This window comes from Crocodylus porosus, unplaced genomic scaffold, assembly GCF_001723895.1.
Source record: "Crocodylus porosus isolate Cpor-Errol unplaced genomic scaffold, CroPor_comp1, whole genome shotgun sequence".
Lineage (NCBI taxonomy): Eukaryota > Metazoa > Chordata > Crocodylia > Crocodylidae > Crocodylus > Crocodylus porosus.
The window spans coordinates 22674783-22699000 of NW_017728943.1; the positions used below are offsets into that span (position 1 = coordinate 22674783).

General features: G+C 47.2%; 2 protein-coding genes across 6 annotated transcripts in view; both read left to right on the top strand.

Annotated features, from left to right (window-relative positions):
* PPP2R5D (protein phosphatase 2 regulatory subunit B'delta) overlaps positions 1-24218 on the top strand; it is a 1176261-nt gene that overhangs the window by 91180 nt on the left and 1060863 nt on the right. The window lies entirely within an intron of this gene.
* The window catches only part of KLHDC3 (kelch domain containing 3), a 51771-nt gene that overhangs the window by 20210 nt on the left and 7343 nt on the right, over positions 1-24218 (top strand). For 3 of the 5 annotated variants that reach the window (XM_019549009.1, XM_019549011.1, XM_019549008.1), the window contains exons 3-8: positions 1283-1459; positions 4615-4730; positions 6789-6860; positions 7103-7337; positions 7650-7736; positions 9315-9423. In XM_019549009.1, the coding sequence (XP_019404554.1) occupies positions 1283-1459; positions 4615-4730; positions 6789-6860; positions 7103-7337; positions 7650-7736; positions 9315-9423 (796 nt within the window). The remainder of the gene's footprint in view (positions 1-1282; positions 1460-4614; positions 4731-6788; positions 6861-7102; positions 7338-7649; positions 7737-9314; positions 9424-24218) is intronic. The other 2 variants (XM_019549010.1, XM_019549012.1) reach the window with 2 other exon arrangements.

Genomic DNA, 24218 nt, shown 5'->3' on the forward strand with positions numbered 1-24218 from the left:
TGTTTAGTAACAGGATTGCAGTTCTAGATGTACAACCATGGCTGTAGCTATATACCAGCAACCAAATAGGAGAGCCAGGATACCAATCTCAGTATCTAAAACAGTAGCACCCATGGCTGTATTCTTTCTGCTGTCATCAGAGAACATAACTGTATTGCCAGTAATACTCTTCTCAGCAGTCTCATTAAGTAGAAAAACTTCATGCCTAAAGCAAGAGGTGATCAGTCATTTTTAACAGCTGTGGTTTAACCTTGTTTTAACCACAGGAGTAACCTACTGCCTAAACTAAAATCCAACTATTAATACAAGTAAACTGCCCCTTTTAGAGACTGCTGTGTCATTCTACCTACTATTGGGCATCTGTAGCTGCTGACAAGTACTTTTTTAGCATGTACGTGTAGTGGGTATAACGACAACTTTGGTACTGTTTCTTTAATCCTCCTTTTGCCATCTTGGGTTCTCTTTCACAAGACCTGAAGGTAAGAGGTTTATGTTGAATTATAGTTTGAGGTGGTAGGAAAAGTATACTGGAGCAAAGTTTTTAGCTGAGATAATATGTGCACATGACAATTCATTTAAATGAAATTAAGACCAGAAGTTTGAGGAACTAAAAGGGTAGCACGGCAGCAGCTAATTTATTGGGGAAAAATGCCAAGCAATAGGTGCTGGAAAGAATTAAACTACTTGTCACAGGTTGTACACTTATGCAATTATTAATTTTGGGGAACATTATTTACGTGTGCACAGATATTCCCCATACTGAGCATATTACTGTCATGCTTGGTATGTGTTAACGGTTAATGATAAGCTCTGTCCATTGAAACAATTTATATGTATGTGTTATCTTGATTCTTTTCCCCTTTTTTGACTGGCTGAATGAAGTGATTCAATATTGAATGTATGTGTTTTGTTTAGTGGACAAAGTTTGGTGAATTAGAAGTTGCCAGGGTAAGGTTCTTTCCAGTATACTTTGAAGAAGTTGACTGTTTTAGCTTTTATGATGTTCCTTGCTTACTTTCATTTGCTCCCGAGTGGCCTTGTAGACCAACTGATCAGCAGAGGATTTCATATTTGGGTGGTGGTTCTGGTTCAGTGCTGTTAACTCTTTAACCTTGATTAATGGTCTACTACTGTAGATCATTGTGGAAGAGCTGAGCTGTGAAGTTTTCTACTTGTGCATGTTCAGTCACAAACCTGTGCTAAAATCCAGCATGCAGAGCAGCTTAATGTTTTGTATAAGCTGGGCAAATCAGCCAAATAACACCAAGGCTTCTGCTTTCAGTATCTCTGCGTTGGACCAAGCTGCCACCAGTGTGGACAAATAGCCGGGACCACGTGAGGGAGGTGCCCTACATGAGATATGGACATTCAGCAGTGCTAATTGATGACACCATCTACATATGGGGCGGCCGTAATGACACCGAGGGAGCCTGCAATGTGCTATATGCCTTTGATGTCAGTAAGTGCCAGATTCTTACCCTTTCTCTGCTCTGAGTGATCTGTGTGATGTGTGTGCCCTTCCCTCCCTCTTGGTTGGTTTTATGATGGTGTTGCAAAAATGACAGCTTTGTTGTGCTGTGTCACTCTGTCTCCATGAAGAGATGATCGAGAGTAAGTATAGAAGGCCAGGAATCAGCCCTTTTATTGGGAACATATTTGAAAGGGTGTCTGTGACTAGCACTGGCTGAAAGAGTAACAAGAATGGCTAATGTGTTTACACATTTGATTCTCTCTGTATACCAGCTTTAAAAAAGCCTTCGACCTGGCATCCCATGATCACCTTTTGGCAAAACTGGCCAACTGAGGCCTCAGGTCCACCATGATCCGCTGGCTGGGGAATTGGCTCCGTGGTTGGACCCAGAGGGTGGTGGTTGATGGAAGTCAATCGTCATGGTGCCCTGTGACCAGTGGGGTCCCTCAAGCTCTGTCCTTGGTCCTATTTTGTTCAACCTCTTCATTAATGATGTGGACATTAGAGTCAGAAGCAGACTGGCTAAGTTCGCCAATGATACTAAACTTTGGGGTAAAGCATCCACACCTGATGACAGGGGGGTAATCCAGGTTGACCTTGACAGGCTCGGTAAGTAGGCAGATGAGAACCTGATGGGGTTTAACACCAAAAAATGCAAGGTTCTTCACCTTGGGAGGAAAAACCTGCAGGATGTCTATAGGCTCGGCAGTGCTGCGCTGACTAGCACTATGGACGACAGCAACTTGGGGGTCAGGATTGACCACAAGATGAACATGAGCCTTCAATGTGATGCTGCAGCCAGTAAAGCAAACAAAACGCTGGCTTGCATCCATAGATGCTTCTTTACTAAATCCCAGGATGTCATCCTCCCACTGTAGTAGGCCTTGGTGAGGCTGTAGCTGGAGTACTGTGTCCAGTTTTGGGTTCCACAATTCAAAAAGGATGCGGAGAAGATTGAGAGAGTCCAGAGGAGAGCCACACGCATGATCAGAGGTCAGGAAAATAGACCATATGATGAGAGGCTTAGAGCCATGGGACTTTTCAGCCTGGAAAAGCTCAGGCTCAAGGACAGCCTGGTGGCCATCTATAAGTTTATAAGGTGTTCACTAGGACCTGGAGGAACATTTGTTCACCAGAGCGCCCCAAGGGATTACAAGGGCAAATGGTTATAAACTCCTGTGAGACCATTTCAGGCTGGACATAAGGAAGAATTTCTTTACTGTCCGAGCCCCCAAGGTCTGGAACAGTCTGCCAGCGGAGGTGGTTCAAGCACCTACTTTGAACGGCTTTAAGAGAAACCTGGATGTTTTTCTTGCTGGGATCCTACGACTCCAGCTGACTTCCTGCCCCTGGGGTAGGGGTCTGGACTTGATGATCTTCCGAGGTCCCTTCCAGCCCTGATGTCTATGAAATCTATGAAATATTCTAAAGTATAAAAGACAGCTATTGAATGCTTTTCTAATAAAAAAAATAAAATATTTGTCCTATTGTGTTCCTTGAGGTTCCCTCTTGAGTCTTGACTAAAATTAGTTTTACATGTTCTAGGGATGCTGTTGTCCTTAACTATTGCTGAAAAGCCTTGAGGGTGAAGTGAATTTTGAGCAAAGAGCAAATTTTGAGCCTGGTGCTCTAGGAGAGGGAGATTTTTCTTCCACATGCACCCTTAGTCTACAACAAGCAAAGCCCACAGCAGGAAGAGTAGTATGGAGCAAGAGGAGGAGTGGGTAGAAATAAGTACAAGCAGAGTTATATAGCAAATGAAAGATTAAGGACTGGGTTTCCATGCGTGGTGAAAGGCTCAGTGCAAGTTTCCCAGTTTGTTTTAAGATAGCAATGAGATTTTTCTGTGACTGGCAACTGGAAGTAACAGTATTACCATCAGTCCAGGATGGTTATGAAGCACCTGTGGTAGCAGCTGGTCTTTCCTAATTGCCAGCTGAAGCCATTTAGCACAAGCGTTAAGTGAAAATTGACTGAAAGTCCACAGACTGTAGTCCTAGTCCAAACCCTTGCACAGCTGTCCATATACACTTGTGCTCATTCCTTCCCAGCCCTAGAAAGTGGACTCTGCTAATCCTTTCCTGCTCAAGGCAAGTGATAGAAACCACGCTGCATGAAACACTTCAGCAGTGCTTTATTCACTCTGGAGAGCAGAGGCCTGCAAGGGTGTGGGTGCAGGTATGGACCAAATTAGATGTCCTAGGTCTTTTATGACCTGTTGCTTTTGGCTGAGCTTTGTCTGCTACTGTATGACAGGATTTGGAAATAGCCCCAGGCTTGGCAGAAATCTTGGTATGAACAAAGAGAGCTTTTGCTAAACCTGGTCTCCCCTGGGCTCATGCTGACCTTGCAGCAAGCCCCTAAGTACAGCTCCAGCCAAGGTCTGGTCAGATAGTTGTGGCTGCAAGCCAAGTTCAGAAACATTCTGCTCCTGGAGAATGTTGAACACATTCCAGTTTTGCCACTTTTTCAAATAAGCATTGCTGCTGGCAGCCTGCAACAGCAAAGGGTCTCCTGTTGCTTCAAGGCTTATCTGTGCTGTGCTTCCCAGAACAGGTGCCTGCATGAGCTCAGCAGTGAGCTTCATGAGGCCCTGCATGGGGAACACTTAACTAGGCCTGCAGATCCCCTGAGTTAAGTCAGTTGCCAAAGTTTGCTAACTATAGAGGAATTTGTCAGAATTGGATATGACTGAGGCAGATGAGCTTAAGGGTGCTGTGGATAGAAGGTAGCAGGGAATCGTGGAACAGGAGGAAGAAGAGGCTCTCACAGCAGTAGGTCAAATCTGTAATGGAAAAAAAGCAATAATAATGTAGGGAGCAGTGAGTAAGGATTCATTTACATAACCAGTTACTTTTGAACAGTAAATTTATTGATCTGAGCAGCAGGGCCTAGACTGCTACTTACTTCCACCATGTAAAGAAGCCAGAATCTCAGACTGCCCTGGCCACTCTTACGGAGCAGTTTGGTGTGATTGCTAAAAAGCTCTGATAAACTGAGAAGTAATGCATAATTGAGTTGCAGGAAGAGAAGCTAACTTCTCTTCTTTTTGAAGGAGTTTCTCAGGAGCTGTGTGCATTCTGTTTTCTATCTCTGGATCTATTGTCTTGTTTGTTCTTAATGTTCTTCTTCCTTTATTTTAGGTACACATAAGTGGTTCACTCCGAAGGTGTCTGGAATGGTCCCAGGAGCCAGAGATGGTCACTCAGCTTGTGTCTTGAGAAAGAGCATGTACATCTTTGGAGGCTATGAGCAGCTGGTAGGTGGACTCCAGTATGATGCACCTGTGTCCCTGTGTGGTGAAATCTAGGTTGAAGGATGATTGGGGAGCCCTACTTTTCATTAGTGCATTCTAGTAACTGAAATGCAAATGGATGTCCATATTTAAGATGGACTAAAATTTTATGTTCTCATCCCTGCTTATAATTTTGCCATTCTTTTGTCCTTTAGGCTGAACCTTTCCAGATGTGGCTTCTGCTTCAAGCCAAACATTTTCCTTCCACCATCTCCATCCCTCTCCTGTGCCACCCTGCAAAAAAAGTTTTCAGACGTGGTTTTAAGAAAAATTCAGAGCTTTGTAACTTTAAATGAAGGAAAAACTTTTAACGAGGCAAGCTCATCTGATCTAAATGTCAGAATCTTTAAATGAGATCAGATGAAATCCTGGCATCAAAGGTAAAGTCCTGCTTGCTGTCCCTGAAAAAATCCACCTAGGTTTGGCCAGGAAGTGAGACACAGGAAGTCCTGGTTACTGAATATGTGCAGTAGGATGCAGTCTCTATTATGCTGCTTAATTTGCTGAACATTCACCTGTCCTACACATGTACCCAAGGCTTGCTGAGCTCTTTTCTTGCATCTCCTTGTTTGCCCTCCCATATTAAAATGCCTTTAGCCTAAGTGCAGTTTGCACTGATTGGAGGGCAGAAGACTAGATATTCAAGTCTTATCTGAACTGATCTTTCTGTGCATAAACCCTTGTTGAACAAGTTCTCTCTTTTAGGACAGGGGTACATAATCCTGTCCTTTGCCCCCTCTTTCTTATAGGGAAGGTTGCATTAACTTGCCTCTAACAGAGTTGGAGATTGCAGCTAGGACTCGGTGGTGAACCTAAGTCTTTCCCATTTAAACACACGGCTCAGAACATATGTGCCAAGTCTGTAACCTGAGCTGTGTTCAGTATTAGCAAACTTGTTTTGTTTCTACACTGGTCCATTTGCATAACAGCCTGCTACTGCTTGCTAGCTAGGAGACTTAACCCCAGGCTCAAATGATAGAGACTGTGCTGTGGATTTGAATGAAAGGTCTTCAGAGCCCCTATGTGTAGCGGTGACTGACTATACACAGGACTCTTGGGCTTGTCCATTTTTTATTTAAAAAGGTCAAACTCAAATAGTCTAAGCAGGATAATGTCAGGATGAGGCTGCCTATGCAGCTTCAGTTCTCCCTCTAATGCATGCTCAACGTTATACAGTCATTGTCTATGCTACAGTCTACTGTCTATACTGTCTTTGCTACAGAAGCTTCTCACTCCCTGCACAGGGTAGACAATGAATGAGGCAGTGTTGTGTTGCAAAAGTAACTCTCTTACCTTATTTGTAGCTGGTTGAAATGACTACTGAATGAGACAAAGAACTGCAGAAAGAAAAGGCAACCCGTGCAGTTAAACTACACTGGGATTCAGAAGAACTAGGTTTAGCCACAGACTTTCCAGTACTTCTCTTAAGAATTTCATAGGTGGGCAGTACTTTCTTATCACCTGGAGGCCCAGTGTGCCAAGATTGGGGCCAAGCTCTTGGAGATACAGTTTGAACTCCCTGAGGGCTGTACATGGCGTGGCATCCTTGAAAACTTTCAGAATAGGCACTTAATTGTCAGGACACTTAAAACTAGCAATGACTTTGCACATCTTGGCTTGAGTCCTGCACTTCACTTTCCTATGTGTAGAGTTTCAGGGAAATTACGCTCACCCCTCTCAGGTACTGTGAAACATTGGCATAGAACTCCATAATATCAGTCTCCTAGGCTTTTCTAATTCTATATCCAGTGTAGGATTTGGATTGTGTCCAGTTAACAAGGTTGGGGGCCATAAAGAATACTGGGGATAAGAAATGATGAACAGCTGCCTTATTCCCTGGGACTGATCATCCTGTGCACTGAATGAATTTAATTCCAGATGTGGGTCCTGTTGATTCCCCTATACAGAAGCTCTGTCTCCAAAGAGAAGCTCCAGGTCTCTAGGACCTCCTAGTTTCCTGCAGTCAATTAGGTCTTGGCCTGTTGAATCCATTGGTAACTAGACTGCTCTGCTGTCTTCCAGGCTGACTGTTTTTCGAATGACATCCACAAATTGGACACCAATAGCATGATATGGACTCTAATCTCAGCCAAGGTCAGTATTTGTTTTTTAGTCTGCCCTGTGGAGGACCCCTCATGTCTGCTACCCTTCAGGGATACTGCACATTCCTGCTCCACAACTTCTGTCTCACTTGGTTGGAATCTGCAAGAGTGAGTTCTTTGTGGACTGGCTACACATCTCTGTGCTAGGCCACCAAGGCCAAATTTCAGTACTCTCACATAGCTCTGGGAAGCCTGCATTTTTACTCCTTTTATTTATTTGTCTATTTATTCCAGGGTACGCCAGCTCGCTGGAGAGACTTCCATTCAGCCACCATCATAGGGACAAAGATGTTTGTATTTGGTGGCAGAGCAGATCGCTTTGGGCCCTTTCACTCCAACAATGAGATCTACTGTAACCGGATAAAAGTGTTTGACACGGAGACAAACTCCTGGCTGGATTCCCCTCCTACTCCAGTGCTCCCTGAAGGCAGGAGGAGCCACTCGGCATGTGAGTTGTCCTGCTCAGCATGTGAGTCCTGCCCGGCCTCTGATATTTGTCCTGCCCCACCCTGCACTCTGGGATCTGGTGCCTGATCCAATATGCAGAGCCCAGGGCTCCCCAGGGTTCTGGAAATTTAACAGCAGGAAGCAACAAGAGGGAAGCAGTGAATTTAACCCATAGGCTGGGGGTTGAGCACCCCTGATAAACTCTGCTTTGAACATGAAGGTGGCATGCAGTAAGGGAAAGCACCTGAACCCATTCTTCTATATTTGGTGCTATAGGGAGACACAGACTGGGTTTTGTCATGGGTGTGCTGATGTGTCTCCTTACTTCCTGCAGTCTGCTACAATGGGGAGTTGTATGTATTTGGTGGCTACAATGCACGTCTGAATAGACACTTCCACGATCTCTGGAAATTTGATCCAGGTATTTAGATTCTAACATTTTCTAATTATTTTTTTGAATGGTGGTATGCAAGATCCTCAAACATGTGCATATTGGGGTGTATTCACCAGCATGTACAACAAAAATCTGGAGGTCCCTTCAACAGTGAAACATTATCCTGTTTACATAATGGATATAAACCTGCTTATATTCTTGTGAGCCCCATTCCTCCTGAAACTGACATCGTAGGAAAAAGTAATAATGCTGACTGTATCCTTCTACTCAGAATAGAAAAGGGTAATGACCTTCAGTTGTGGGACTTGCCTTATACTGTGCTTCTCCTTGACAAGGTCCTGAAGTGATTGGTAGCTCAGGGGAACTCTGGAGAATACAAGCCTGCTGGGAATCACAGCTTCAATAGGGAAAACAGTGGAGTTTGGACCTTAACAAGACCCCTCCCAACACTGCATCCCCAAAAGGCACTGAAGGTCATTTTCTGCAGACCATCAGAAATAGTTCCTCTTGACAACTACTGTTCTGAGATCCAAGCAGACAGCTGAGCCAGCAAGTGGAATTCAGTCTCACCCTGGGCAAGTCACTCTTTTTCTGAGTGGCACCTGAACCTCAGTAAAGCAGCTGTTCAGGGCAGCTCATCCTTGCCTTATGCTATTCAGTGGTTTTTCCACAGGCTTCAATCTCCAGGTAACTGCTGGAACAAAGAGAACCTGCCCTGGCCATCTACCCTGCCTTCATCTTCAAAAGGGCAGACCTGTTTGATCTGTCTGCTCTTGGAGAGATGGGCTCTGCACTTACTGCAGATGCCACAAGAGGGCACTAGATCCACGTGCATCCTGCCTAAGAGAAGAAGCTGGAATTATGCTTCAGCAAGTGCTGGAGGAGGGAGGCTAGCTGGGCTTTTGCTCCTCGATTTCATGGTTGTCTTGCCCCTTTTCCCAAAAAAGCAGCTGCAGTCTGCTGCCTAGCAAAGTATGAACTTTAGCAACCTCAGCTGATTGTAGACAGTTCTAAGATTGTAGTGAGTTCTAAGTATGTGGACAGACTGGCTTGGTCTTGGTAGAGTACTTTGAGGCAGGGGAGAGGGCTGGATACTTTGGCTGCCTACCATAAGCAATCAGGAGCAGCATACCCAGCTAGGTGAACCCATTCCAGGATCCTTCCTCAGATCTCTCATTAAGGAGAGCATGCATATGACCTAAATGGGATCTCAGAGGGAGATTCCATAACACCTGTCTTATCAAGTGGCTCCTCCAGAAATCCTGTCTGACGTCAAATGAGAATTTCTTGCTCTGTGCCTGGAATAGACACTCCTTATGCACCATCACTAAAGGAGTTCCCCCCCCCCCATTCCCTACAGTAAAGGTGGACCAAGAAAGATGATCGGGTTGCAAAGAAATGGGTCTAGTAGGATGCTAGGAGGTTTGGCTATTGAAGGGTCAGTCCAGCACATCCTCATTTTAAAATTCTAACCTGCTTAAGTTGTAGGCTTGTCACAGTGTATAAATAAATACCTGTAATCAGGTGGATAAGGTTTTTTGTTGAGCTTTTGTTGAGCTTAGGCTTGGGCCCACTCATGTGACAGGCTTGTGGGTTTCTCCTCAGTCTCTTTTTCCTGGAGGAAGATTGAGCCAAAGGGGAAAGGACCATGCCCGCGCCGCAGACAGTGCTGTTGCAGAGTGGGGGACAAGATTATTCTTTTTGGGGGCACCAGGTGAGTGATGGGGGAGCATGGCATCTGCTGGATGGGGTGGAGTTAGTCAAAGGTTCCTTTGTCCCTTCCCCCGGATTCCCTTTAGAGCTGATTCTCCCTGTACTCCCACCTGAGTTAATCAGTTCCTTCCCTTAAATGAAGCTACTTCTTCCTGGTCCTCAGGTGCATGGCACATGCTGCTTGGTAACCTGTAATTCAGGGGGCCAAAAACAAGGGCCTATGTTCCTGCTGGGATATACATTAATCAGTGTAGAAAAGAAGTGCTTATTATCAATTGTTCCTGGGGCCAAGTTCATGAAACCCAAAGGAGAGGAAAGGAGGCCCAGCAAAGACTAGGGGTGGAAAACAGACCTGGCTGGTAAGGATGCGTGACATAAGTAAGTGGCTTTCTAAACCCTTCCTGTAGCTGCTGTGTCCTGCTCTCCAGAAAGCTGTATCCTTGTTTCCACCCTGTGCATATCAGACTGAGTGTTCCCCATTTTTTGCTTCCAAGGAAGAGATTGTGGAGAGTCTGTGTGTGGAGTAGGCAAAGGAGTATTGTACCTTTTGGAGAAGAACTGAGGATGGAGGCTTAGAGAAACTGGGCAGAGAAAAGCCCCACTGAGAAGCCATTTCTGGCTCATGGTGCGGAGATCCTGTTTGACCTCTTAGCTAGAGATGCAGCTAGCAAGGGATGTAAAGGGTAACAAGAAGGGTTTCTACAAGTATGTCGGTAGCAAGAGGAGGATCAGGAAAAGTGTGGGTCCCTTACTGAATGGGGCAGGCAACCTTGTTACAGAGGATGCTGAAAAGGCTGAATTGCTCAATGTGTTTTTTGCTTCCATCTTCACAGGCAAGGGCAGCTCCCAGACTACTGCACCTGGCAGCACAGTTTGGGGAGGAGGTGAGCAGCCCTAGTGCTGAAAGAACAGGTTAGGGACTACTTAGAAAAACTGGAAATGTACAAGTCCATGGGGCTGGATGGGATGCACCCAAGGGTGCTGAGGGAGTTGGCTGATGTGATTGCAGAGCCATTGGCTATCATCTTTGAAAACTCATGGAAATCAGAAGAGGTCTTGGATGATTGGAAAAGGGCAAATATAGTGCCCATATTTAAGGAAGGGAAGATGGAGGATTCAGGGAACTACAGACCAGTCAGCCTCATCCTTTAAAAGCAAGCAGTTGTCCAGTCAAGCCACTTGCCTCCCTTCCTGTAATATGCGAGCCTCCACACACAACTCTTGCTGACTGGGCTCCTTGAGGAGCTCCTGCCAACATAATGATTAGTGCACACAAATGAAGGTCTTTATATAGGCTGGCTGGAGGCAGCACTAGTTCTCCTGTTCAGTACAGAGACCAGTGGGAAAGAAGCTAATGCTGTAGAAGTTCAGTCTTCTGGCTATACCCTAGAACAGAGCTGTTTGGCAAATGCACTAGGCATACCTCAGCGTAGAATTTGGAGTCGTGAGGGCTACACCTTCTTTGCTTCTAAGCTCTACTTGCTTCCTCTTGCATTGACTGGTGCAAGAAGGGTGAGCCTTTGCCTAGGGGGGCATGAAGGGGAGTTCTTTCTACTGTGTTGCTGAAGGCCATGAAGAGTTTAAATTATCCTTGTGAGTACCGAACATTGCAAAGCCATGTGATGATTGTGCTCCTGCGTTAATGGCCTCCATAAGGAACAATAACAAGGTAAAGGTGTCTTCTGCCCAGAATGAGGAAAAAGCTGTGAGCATCTCTGGTCAATCTGTAACTGTGAGCAGGTGGGTCCACTCGCCTCACTTTTGTCCTGCTCCAAATCACCAGGACCTCTGCCTCATCTTCACTCCCTCTCTCCTGCCACATCTTGATATTATATTGTTCTGTGGGAGTATGGATGGTGTCTAGAGTAATGGTCAGACTGATGAGGATTGATCCTCTGCAGGGCAGGGCTCCACCACCTCTACACCTTGTTCCTTTCCTCTCAGGTGACGAGTCATCCTTCTCTTCTGACAGTGAGTGAGAGTCACAGGATCTCAGCTTCTCTGTGGCCCTATTCAGTTGTTGACTCCACAAAGCATTGGTGGCCTTCCCCTCTAGACAGATCTCTCTCTTTGAAGTTCAAGCCTAACCTGCAGCCATTTTCCTTCTCTCAGGGATTGGCAGATCGTGGGTGGTGAGATTTCTACCCACCTCTCTCCAAGATCCTCAACTAGGCGGTTCTGTAGATCCCACGTGTATGTCCTATAACCTAATTAGCTGTAACGCAGGTACACAGGGGATCTAACTTCCCCCTGCTATCTTTTCCTTGCCTGGGGGTGCTAAAAAAAAAAAAAGCCAACAAAACAGGCTCTCACCCCCTTGTTTGTATTACATTCTCAAGAAGAAAAACTGAGAACCTGAGTTCGGAGGTCCAGCTCAGCTCCCTGTAGCTCGCTTGAACCTGGCTATTCAGTTCATTTATTCAGTCCCTCCAAGCAAATCCCTCCTTTGCCTGAACGATCTGAGAGTCCCTCAAGGCTAACACCACCTCTGGTGTCAGTTCATGCCCCGTTTCCTATTGGGTTTGATTTCATAGATTTCTAGGGTCGGAAGGGACCTGACAGATCATCGGGTCCAACCCCCTGCTCCAGACAGGAAAGAGTGCTGGGGTTAAGTAACCCCAGCCAGAAGCCTATCCAATCTCTTCTTGAACACCTCCAAGATAATGGAAATCATCACCTCCCTTGGAAGCCGGTTCCATATTTTGGCAACCCTCATTGTAAAGAATTTCTTCCTTATGTCCAATCTAAATCTGTTCTCCTTCAGTTTGTGGCCATTATTTCTGGTAACCCTGAGGGGTGCCCTGGTAAACAGAGTGCCCCCTGTTCCCTGCTGGGCCCCTCCAATGAGTTTGTAGACAGCCACAAAATTGCCTCTCAGCCTTTTGTTGCAGAGGCTGAAGAGATTCAGGTCCCTCAGTCTGTCTTCATAGGGTCTTACTGCAGGCCCTCAACTAGACGAGCAGCCCTCCTCTGGACCCTCTCAAGGTTATCCACATCCCTCTTGAAGTACGGCGCCCAAAACTGGATGCAGTATTCCATCTGTGGCCTTACCAGTGCCACACAGGGGAATTATCACTTCCCTAGACCTGCTTGTGATGCACCTGCTAATGCCAGAAAGAGTGTGGTTAGCCTTGCTTAGTCCCGCTACACACTGGTGGCTCATGTTCATTTTTGCATCAACCAGGACTCTGAGATCTCTTTCCACTGCTGTGGTGCTCAGGATGGTCCCCCTCAGTCTATAGGTGTCGGAGATTCTTTCTCCCCAAGGAGCACCTTGCCTTTATCCTTGTTAAATTGCATCCTATTCTTATCTGCCCACTTCCCCAGTCTGTCCAAATCTGCCTGAATTCTTTCCCTGCCCTCTAGTATGTTAACTGTACCCCATAGTTTAGTGTCATCTGCAAATTTGGACAAGGTGCTTTCAACACCTTCATCCAAATCACAGATGAAGATATTAAATAGCACTGATCCAAGGACAGAGCTTTGGGGGACACCACTGCCCACATCCCTCCAGGGAGAAACTGACCCATTCACCACCACTCTCTGGGTGCGTCCTGTGAGCCAGCTTTTCACACACCTTACTGTGAAAAGATCCGAGCAAGCTGAGTAGCTGTGATGTGGAAGAATTGGGTGCAACACTGTCTTTTTAAAATCCAGGTAAATAATATCTAAGCACTTTGTGACCTGGTCATAAAAAGAGACCAGGTTGGTCAGGCAGGATCTGCCTGCTATAAATTTATGTTGGTTGCCCCTTACCATAGTGTGACTCACTGGTCCCCTGCAAATGTGATTCTTTATGATTTTTTCTAAGGTCTTGCCAAGAATAGAGGTGAGGCTAACTGGCTTATAATTATCCGGGTCCTGATGTCATTCCTTTAGTACCCTTGGGTAAAAATCATCAGGGCCCACATACATCCAGCCCTTCCAAGTGCCCCTTCACTAGGTCAGTGCTAACCATTGGTGGATTGCTATTACTCACACTCCAGACTGAAGACTCATTGGGAGGTGTATTTGTATCAGTGTTCAGGAATACAGAAGCAAAGAAATTGTTTAAGAGCTCTGCTTTTTCCATCCTATCAGTTATGAGTTGCCCTAGTACATTCGGTAGCAGCCCTATGTTACCTTGCGCCTTCTTCCTGCTCCCTATGTACTTAAAGAAGGACTTTTTGTTATCCTTAATCTTTGTTGCCAACTTGAGTTCTGTAACTGCTTTGGACTTCCTCACTGCTTCCCTGCAAGTGCGAGTCAAGCAGGTATACTCCTCCTTTTCCTTGGACACTCTCTCCATGTGTCCCCATCCCTCTGACTTAGGGGGTACACCCACAACTACTCCGCCATCCAGCATTAGTTACCTTGTTCAATGGGTTGGGTTGGTCATTCTTTTGTGGTCACAGTATCCCTGTGTCCCTCTAGGGTTCAGCTGGCTAAGTCTCTGCTGCAGTGGAGTCCTCTTCCCAGTCCTGCTACACTGCCTTTGTTCCCCTGGACACCAAACAATGAACCTTTCAGCATCCTTTTAAACCCCACGGGCTTCCTCTGAGCCAGTCAGCACCAGCTCTAAAGGTATGTGTTCCTTGGACTCTGGAACCGGTGTGCTGCTCCAGTCCATCTGTCCCTGGTGCCCCCGCCCCATTCTTTTTTGTGTGCTGGGGAAGCCCAGCCCATCTGAACCCTGCCAAGTGAGTTCCTCTCCCCCCAGCATCCTTCTCTGGCATGTCAGGCAGCTTGGCTTGCCTGGACCCTGCTGGGTGAGTATTTTTTTCCCCTGGAGCTTATCCCTGGTGCACTGGGGAAGTCTGGCTCACCCAGACCCCGCAGGGTGAGTTCCTTGCCGCACAGCATTCTCCAGTGTGCCAGGCAGCACAGCTTTCCCAGACCCCATGAGGTGAGTTTACTACCTGTACTGCCTCTCCCTCAGAGTCTAGCAGGAGCTGCATCCTAGCCCCTGCTACAGTAACCAAGCAAACAGGCCACAACTCTTCCGTGGTGCAACAAACCATGGAAAGATCCCAATGTGACCCAGGAGTCAGATGGTCACTAGAAGTCTCAAACCCTGTGCCTTAGTGCAAGGCTGTTACTGACTGCTTCATAGAAAGTTAGGATTAGAAGGGACCTCAGGAGGTCATCTAGTCCAACCCCTTGCTCAAGCCAGGACTATCCCTAACTAGGTCATCCTAGCCAAGGCTTTGTCTAGCCAGGTTTTGAAAACTTCCAAAGACAGAGATACCACCACTTGTCTGGGTAACCTGCTCCAGTGTTTTACTACCATCCTAGTGAGAAAATACTTCCTAATATCTAAGCAAAACTTCTCATGCTGCAACTTGAGACCATTGCTCCTTGTTGTCATCTGCCACCACTGAAAACAGTCTAGCTCCATCCTGGTTTGAACCCCCCTTCAGGTAGTTGGCAGCTGCTATTAAACCCCCCTCAGTCTTCTCTTCTCCAAACTAAATAAACCCAGTTCCCTCAGCCTCTCCTCATAAGTCATGTGCCTCAGCCCCTGAACCGTTTTAGTTGCCCTCCACTGGACTCTCTCCAATTTGTCCGTATTGTTTCTGTAGTGGGGAGCGCAAAACTGAACACAGTACTCCAGATGTGGCTTCACCAGCGCAGAATAGAGGAAAATAATCATTTCCCATGCCCTGCTGGCAACACACCTACCAATCCAGCCTGCTATGCCATTAGCCTTCCTGGCAACATGAGTCCTGCTGACTCATATCCAGCTTATTGTCCACTGTAACCCCCAGGCCCTTTTCTGCAGAGCTGCTGTCCAGCCAATCAGCCCCCAGTCTGTACCGGTGCATGGGATTGTTCCGTCCTAAGTCCAGACTTTGCACTTGTCCTTGTTAAACCTCTTGAGATTCCTTTTGGCCCAATCCTCCACTTTGTCTAGGTCACTCTGAATTCAAGCCCTACCTTTCAGTGTATCTGCTACTCCCCACGGCTTGGTGTCATGTGCAGGCTTGTTGAGGTTGCACTCTGCCATCTTACAGGTCATTGATGAAGACATTAAACAAAACTGGCCCTAGGACCAACCCCTGGGGGACTCACTTGATACCAGCTACCAACTAGACATCAAACCATTGATTACAACTTTGAGCCCAATGTTCCAGCCAATTTTCTGTCCACCTTATAGTCCATTCATCCAGCCCATACTTCCTTAGCTTGCCTGCGATAACGTTGTGGGAGACCATATCAAAAGCCTTGCTAAAATCAAGGTATACCACATCCATCGGGCTCTGCATCCATAGAGCCAGTCATCTCATCACAGGAGGTAGTCAGGTTGGCCAGGCATGACTTGCCCTTGGTAAATCCATTCTGATTGTTCCTAATCCATCTTTTCTCCTCCAAGTTCTTATAAATGGATTCCTTGAGGATCTGCTCCATGATTTTTCCAGGGACTGAGGTGAAGCTGACTGGCCTGTAGTTCCCTGGATGCTCCTTTTTTCCCCTTTCTTAAATATGGGTACTATGTTTGCTCTTTTTCAATCATCTGTGACCTGTCCTGATTGCCATGAGTTTTCAAAGATGGTGGCCAATGGCTCTGCAGTTACATCAGCCAACTCCCTTAGCACTCTTAGGTCCATCCCATCTGGCCCCATGGACTTGTACACGTCCAGTTTTTATAAGTAGCCTGTAGGCTGCTATGGGCAGAACCTGGGTAGATCACATCAGGGTATGTTTGGTCACACTAGCTGAGCTGACCAGTTTTACTTTTGTTGTTTTACTTTTGGCCAAGGACCCACTGTTCAGGGCCTTAGCCTATGATGCAGCCAGGCTAATAGATAATACTCTGAGGCCACCTCTGCTTGGTAGCAATGCAAAACAAACAAAAGAAGTTAAACAAATAAGTTAGCACTTAGCTGTCTTCCAGTGGTTCTTCCAGGCTTCACCTCCTAGTTGCCTCTTATCTTTCAGAGGCTTTGCAGAGCCTGTAGGCTTGTGCAGCAAAACAAATGAACAAACAAACAGAGAAGAGCCCTGCTCCAAGCTCTCCTGGTTGCTGCTTAACCCCTGGCAATTCCAGGCCAAAGGCAGCCTATTCCTTGGCCAGGTGCAGCTCCCTGAGGCTGCTTTCAGTGTCTTGTATCCTTCCTGCTCTGGGCTCATGTGGCTAACCCTCTCTCACTCACTGCACTTGTGTCAGCTCCCTTGCTGAGGGACTCACTATGTCCCAGGACCTGGTTCCCCAGCCTCCAGTGAGTTCTACCAGGTCTGGGGTGGGTGTGCAGAGGTGCTTCTGGGGTGTGGGGCTGTTCAGACTCTCCCAAGCCCCTAGGAACACAGCAGGGCCCTGTTACATAGTTCCTAACCTGTTCTTTCATCACTTTTGGCTGCTCACCTCCTCTCCAAACTGTGCTGCGAGGTGCAGTAGTCTGGGAGCTGCCCTTGCCTGTGAAGATGGAGGCAAAGAAGGCACTGAGCACTTCAACCTTTTCTGCATGCTCTGCCACAAGGTTACCTGCCTCATTCAGGCACCTACACTTTCCCCAATCCTCCTCTTGCTACCAGCATACTCATAGAAACCCTTCTCGTTACCTTTCACATCCCTTGCTAGCTGCAACACCAGTTGCACTTTGGCCTTCTTGTCTTCATCTCTGCATCCCTGAGCAATGCTCTTGTATTCTTCCCTAGTTATTTGTCCAAATTTCCATTTCTTATAAGCTTCCTTTTTGTAATTTAGTTTACTGAAGAGCTGCCTGCTAAGCCAAGCTGGTCTTCTGCCATGCTTGCTAGTCTTCCTGTGCATTGGGATGGTTTGTTCCTGCACTCTCAGTAAGGCTTCTTGAAAGTACAGCCAGCTCTCCTGGACTCTTCTCCGCAGGGGATCCTGCCCATGAGTTCCCTGAGTAAGTCAAAGTCTGCTTTTCTGAAGCCTGAGATCCTTACTCTGCTGCTTTCCATCCTTGCTTTTCTCAAGATCGTGAACTCAGTCATCTCATAGTCACTTCTTCCCAAGTTGCCATCCACAACATTCCCCACCAGTTCTTCCCTGATTGTGAGCAGCAGGTCAAAATGATTCTGGCTGCTAGTTGGCCGCTCCAGCACTTGCACCAGGATATTGTCCCCAATACTTTCCAAAAACTTCCTGGATTGCCTGTGCACTGCTGTATTGCCCTCCCAGCAGATGTCAGAGTGACTGAAGTTCCCTATGAGAACCAGGGCCTGTGATTGGGAAACTTCCGCTAGTTGTTTGAAGAAAGCCTCATCCACTACTTCCCCCTGGTCTGGTGGTCTATAGCAGACCCCCACCACGACATCATCCTTGTTGCTTTCCCCTCTGACCCTAACCCAGAGACTCTCAACAGGCCCATCTCCAGTTTCATACTGGAGTTCTGAGCAATCTTACGGCTCTTCTACATAAAGTGAAACTCCTCCTCTTCTTTTCCCCTTCCTGTCCTTCCTGAACAGTTTGTACTCATCCATGACAGTGGTTCAGTCCTGTGAACTATCCCACCAACCCTCTGTTATTCCAATCACATCAATGTTCCATGACTATGCAAGGACTTCCAATTCTTCCTGCTCTCTGCTCGTTTCCCAGGCTCTGTGCATTTGTGTACAGGCACCTGAGGTAACTAGTTGATTCCCCTGACTTCTCAGGAGGTGAGAGCACCTCTCTGTTGCCCTCTCCTGCTTGCTGTTCCTCCAGGTCTTCTGCTTCCCCACTTACCTCAGGGGTTTGGTCTCCATCCCCCAGCGAACATAGTTTAAAACCCTCCTCACTAGGTTAGCAAGCCTGTCTGTGAAGACACTCTTCCTTCTCTTAGTCAGGTGGATCCCATCTTTTCCCAGCAATCCTTGGAAGAAATCTCATGGTCAAAGAAGTCAAAGTCCTGCTGGTGACACCACCTGCACAGCCAGTTGTTGATCTACATGATGCACCTGCTCCTACCCGGGCCCTTTACCTTGACCAGAAGGATCGATGAGAACACAACCTGAGCCCCTGTCCCCTTCACCTTGCACCCAGAGCCCTGTAGTCACTTTGATAAAGTCAGGGTTTCCCCTGGCAGTATCATTGATTTCCATGTGGATGAGCAGTATGTGGTAGTAGTCAGGGGGCTGGATAAGCCTTGGTAGTCCCTCCATGACATCTCAAATCTGGGCTTCAGGCAAGCAGCAGACCTCCTGAGACAACAGATCAGGTTGTCAGATGGCTCTCTCCATCCCTCACAGAAGGGAGTCTCCAACCAGCACTATCTATTGCTTCTTTTTGGTGGCAGTCATCTTTATCCTTCCCACCTTGGTGAGGCCTGGCCCGTCTTCCTCCACCACTGGAATATGCTCCTCCCTCTCCGCTGCTCAGGCTGCATATCTGTTCTCCAGACAAACCGCTACAGGTGGAGATGAAGATCTCTGCTTGCTGCCAGAAATCACAGGCCTCCATCTTCCACCCTCCTTTGTGTCCATGTCCTCTCTCTTCTCTAGCGCTGAGTCTAGTAGTTCTTCCTTCACAGTCCTGGAGGTCTCCTTCAGCGTCAAATTGATGAACTCCTCATGGCAGAGGATGCTTCAGAGTCTCACCATCTCCTCCTGTAGTTCTCTTGCCTGTTCCCTAAGACAGACCACCAAGGAGCACCGCTCACACCACAGGCACTCCCCAACCTGGCCATCACTGGAAGGAACCTGCAAGCCTCAGTCCCCACAGTGCCAAACCTGGACCTGAGTGGAAGCATCACTGATAAGCAGTGCTGCCTTGACAGAAACCTCACAGGTGCAAGCAGTGGCAGTGGCTCTACCATTGCAGTGTCCTCCTGGGTCTCTTACTCTGCCTGCTCTTCTAAGCAGACCTTCCCTAGCAAACTCACCTGGAAGCTGGCCTGTTTATTGCTTATTGTCCCAAAAGGGTTCCTTTTTTTCCTGCTTCCTCATGCCAAGCTGAAAGGTTTGCTCATCAAAAAAGGGGGTGGGCCTAAAAACTGGCCTAGGAACTGTCCTGCAAACTGCTTACCCTGTTTGCAGCCCCTGTTCACTGACTCCCTGGTCACCTAGGGATTCTTCTCTTATACCCTGCTGGGGCTGGACTGGGGCTGCTCCCTCATAAGAGCTTCTGTCAGACCCAGGCAGCAGTCACTCAGCAATCAGCAGTCACTCCCAGTTTCTCAGAGCACACACTCCAAACACACACAGCCCACCAAACAAACCCTCAGCAGACCAAAGGCACAGGCAGCTGGATCACTTAACTTCCCTGGGCAGAATCTAGTGCCTGGCTTCTCTCTCCCTTCCTCCTCTTGCCTTCAACAAACTGCCTACAAACTGCTTACCTTGTTGTAGCTCCTGTTTGCTGGCTCCCTGGTCATACCAAAGGGTAACATGCTGCTCGATGCTGGTTTTTTAATAATAAACAGAGGTGGTTTATGCACCTTGCAAGGAAGGTGTTCAACAGCTCAAAGCCCTGGGTGAAAGGGGGTCATAAAAGGAAAATAATAGTGTACACTTCTGACAAAGCTGTGTGCCTCAATGTGTTCTTTGAAGTTTACTGTGGAATAGTAGCTTACCCCTCGCTTGGGCACACAGCTTCTTGGCTTTGCTGACCTTCCTGTTCTGTTGGTGAATAGCTTCCCAGCAACAGAGAGATGCATACTGAATTCTGATCACTGGAGTGGTTTGAGAAGCCCTGTATGTGACAAGTCTGTGTATATGGAATAGTGATGCCCATCTGGGATTCAGAATTCCTGTGCAGTTTTTGCAGGAGCATCTCTGGTTGAAGTTTCCATTGACTCATGGGGGCCCTGGAGTTAGGGATTTAGCTGTCAAATGCTGGATTTGACCCCATCAGGATGCAGGGCAGTTTGATGTGGCCAAGAAATGTAGCAGCTGCTAAGAACAAAGAAATTCCCCAGTACCATTACAGGCCCTCTGCTCTCTGAACTCTGTCTTCAGTGACAGATTACAGTTGCATAGTGTGAGTCCATTTGCAAATGTGCTTTGACTGTTAGCCAGTTGTTAGTGTAAACACACAAAATGCCTTTCATCCTCCCGTCTGCCATAAGTGGTTCCAACACCTATAGAGCAGAGACTGGCTCCATGACACCCATGTGGGTGTTGCTGGGCAGAAGGGGACAGGCCACAATTTCAGGACCTTTTTGCCTAGGCTTTGGTGTAGGTCTTAGTATAATCATACTTGTCTCAAAAGATTCCAAATGAACTCTCATCTGCAGCTGCTGCAGCAAGAAACTAACAGCAGGAGTGTTTTTGAAGGAAATGGTTGGAGTTTATCCAGAGTCCCTCTTGAAGGTGACATTCCCTTGGAAGCATTCAAAAATCTGTTCAATCACCCATATAGTTGCTCCTTCCATATAGCGAAAGACCCAAGGTGACAGAGTAGGACTTGGTGGGAGTTGCCTTTTAAACTGGCATCTCTCACAGGTGTTGTTCTGTTATGTTGCTTTAGCACCATTTAATCAGCATTGCAGTTAGGGCAGCACCTAGAGACCCCAAGCAGGGATGGATGGTCCCTTGTTAAATTTACCGTACACCTGAATACCAGGAAGATGGTAACAAACTACCATCTTTAAGAGCCTGCATTTCTGGAATACTGGTCTCCATCACTGGGCAAGGCAAAAGCTCCCTCTTGCTATGCCTGGAGAGACTTGGGGTAAGGTAAGTGTTTGTTCTTTGATGGATGGCTCTGAATAGCCAGTGAACTACTCTGCTGTTCTGCAGATGCAAAGTGAGAGCAAGGAGAGGGAGCTGATAGGAACTGCTGCAGGTTGGGATTGCCCTGTCACTCAGACCTGGGGAGACCTGTGGGGAGAGTCTTGCTTACTTCCTGTAACAGTTTATCAGCTCTGTTCTGGAGCTGGCTGGCTTGATAAGAAGTTTTCCAGGAAGTTGTTGTAAATGGAGAACTCCCTGCCTTGTCTACAGATGGTCCAGATCACCAGGAAGTGGGGGTGGGAGAAAGGGTAAAGATAACATTTCAGCACAAAGAACAAAGGATGAAATAGAATTCCCCAAAGAATAGCCATGGCCAGTCCTGGCTCAGCTGGGTAGCAGCCATGGCTTGCCTACTTGCTAACTCCTGGGGAAGGAGAGGTGAAACCCTTCTTGCTCTGCCTGCCTTCACAGTCTGTGAAAAACAGGACAGTCTCTCCAATTGTAGAGAGCCTCTGCACTGTGCTTACTGCTGTTTTGTCCACTAAATGGCTCTTGAAGGAGCTGGTTAGAAAGTGGAATAAGCAACCAATGCATACACTGCAGTGTCGTCCAAGGAAGTTACTAAACTCCATCCAGAAACCACCAGTCTGTGTGCATCCAGGCACTTCCCCTTCCTATTTCTCCCCACAGCTTGGATATGTATTTACCCACAGACAGACTGCCCTAGCCATAGTTAGGCTTATGGGACCCTTGTATGCCAGAGCAGAGGGGTGGAAGAAATATGGTGCTCAGGTCAGGAACCTACAGACTAATTCAGCCCAGCTCTGTATATTCCTGCTTATGTGGCATGCCTGCTTGCAGCCTGCTTTGCATACTTGAGCTCATGCTGTATTCTTTAAACCAGAGGAAATAACAAGTACAACCTGTCAGTGTAGTATTCTGGCTGCCCCAATAATAATTAGAACTGCCACGTTCTGGCAGTATCCCATTCCATCCCTGCCCTGAACCATAGGTATTAAAGAAGGCTTCTGGTTGCTGCCAGATCAGATCTGCTTGCACACCTTATTGCAGTGCTCCAAAGAAGCAGGTGAGTGGGAGGGAGCCCTCTGGAATGTTCATGTTTCACAGGCTTACCTGCATTCAAGTAGCAAAGAAGTTCTGCTGCAACAAAACCTCTGTCATCTGAATCCCCAGCAGGGACTGTCTTAAGCTCCAACTTTCCCTGTTCTTCAGTTTAGGGAAGAGATCTCTTACTTGGAGTGTACAACATATAATTTGGGCTGGGGAGATGGGAATTAAGGACACAAGTAAAAGCCAGGGTTTGTAGACAAACTCAGCTGCTCATGCTTTAAGCCCATGAGCCTCATCTGTCAGCTTTTGCTGCTGCAAAGCCTTCCCTTAATCCACATCCATTTTGCATCTTTACTTGAAGTGGGGAGTGGAGTGGAGCATCTGAATTCTGGAAGTAGCTCAAATGGCTGCCTAGTTAGGAGATGGCTTGGAGCAGGAAGTTTTGCTGGTGTCTGGCTGATAGCAGAGGAGGTGCTCTGAGCTCCCTTTTCTGGGAGCCATCCCATCAACCCTCCCTAGCCTTGAACTCACTCTTCCCTTAGCCCCTCCCTATGTGGTGATAATGTGGCAGACATGGGAACTGTTGGTTTTCCCTCTAAGAGATAAGGGATTCATTAGGGTTTCCTGTGACGTGGATGTGAGTTAAAATTAGATTATCCTTGCTATGAAAAAGTAACACAGTGGTAGATGAGCTAAGACAGATGGGATCTGTGAGCAACAAGTGCTGGCTGTGCCAGCCTGGCAGCTGCATGGATTTGGGTGCCAGGGCTGAGGACTGGGCAGGCAAGCTGCCCCTGCCTCTCCCTGCAGAGTCATGCAGACAACAGCTGAGGGAAAGTGTACAGACCCATACAACAGCTGAGCTGTCTTGTCACTTCATACTGCATCACAAGTTGACGTGGAAACTGAAACCGTTAAACAAGAGAGTTGTAGAAGTGGTGTAATAGTTTTCAGCCAGTGGGATTGAATTTTGTCTGTTGAACAAGTACAGGCTGCAACACACGCTAGCCCAGCCAGTGAGCCTCATGCCCATATCGCTGTGGGGAAAGAAGGGATTGCTCCCCTTAGCTCATGCAGTTGAGTCCTTCATTAAAACTGTAAATGAAGGAACTGCTTGAGATGAGGGTGCCTCTCCTGAAGAACTGTCCTGAAATAGCACTCATTCTCCCAGATACCAGAACTTCCCACAGATGGGAACAACTTCAGATCCCAGTGAGATGGAACTAGTTTGACATAACTAGCTGACACAGGTCAACAGATCCCATTCCTTTAATCTGTTTGTCTGTGTCTCTGAAGCACACCTTCCTGATTTCATACTCCTTTCAATCTTTGCAGTGCACAATAATCCTTGCACTTGAAATGTTTGCAGCCTAAAGGCCTCCTCTTAGTTGCTTACCATTTTCTGCAACCTTTGCCATCTTGGGGAGCTGAGTACTGATTCTGTAAATTGCTTGATATGGTTCTTAAGCAAGAAGGGGAAGTTGCTAGAGAACTATAAATTGGTGAAGACTGGGAACCTGGCTTGGAAGCAGAGGCTTCACAGCAGTAACATAGAGGGAGGATCTCCCTCTCTGCAGGAGTCTTTGGGCCTGTGGGGCCAGCATGCTTCCTGGCTGGTCTCTGCTGCTTGCTCCTTGTGGAGCTCAAGGTTTCATAGTTTCATAGTAAGTAGGGTCGGAAGGGATTTGAGCAGATCATCAAGTCCGACCCCCTGCCATGGCAGGAAGGAGTACTGGGTTCAAGCAACCCCAGCAAGGTGTTCATCCAGCCTCCTCTTAAAAACCCGCAGGGTAGGAGTCAGCACCACTTTTCTCTTGGAAGTTGGTTCCAGATCCTAGCCACCCTGACAGTGAAGTAGCGCCTCCTGATATCTAGCCTAAATCTACCCTCTGCCAGCTTGTGACTGATATTTCTTGTCACTCCTGGTAGTGCTCAGGGGAACAGGGACTCCCCCAATGCCTGCTGGTCCCCCGTGACTAGTTTGTAAATGGCCACTAAATCCCCCCTCAGCCTTCTCTTGTGGAGGCTGAACAGGTTCAGGTCCCTTAGCCTCTCCTTGTAGGGTCTGCCCTGCTGCCCCCTGATCATGCGAGTGGCCCTCCTCTGGACCCTCTCCATGCTGTCCAC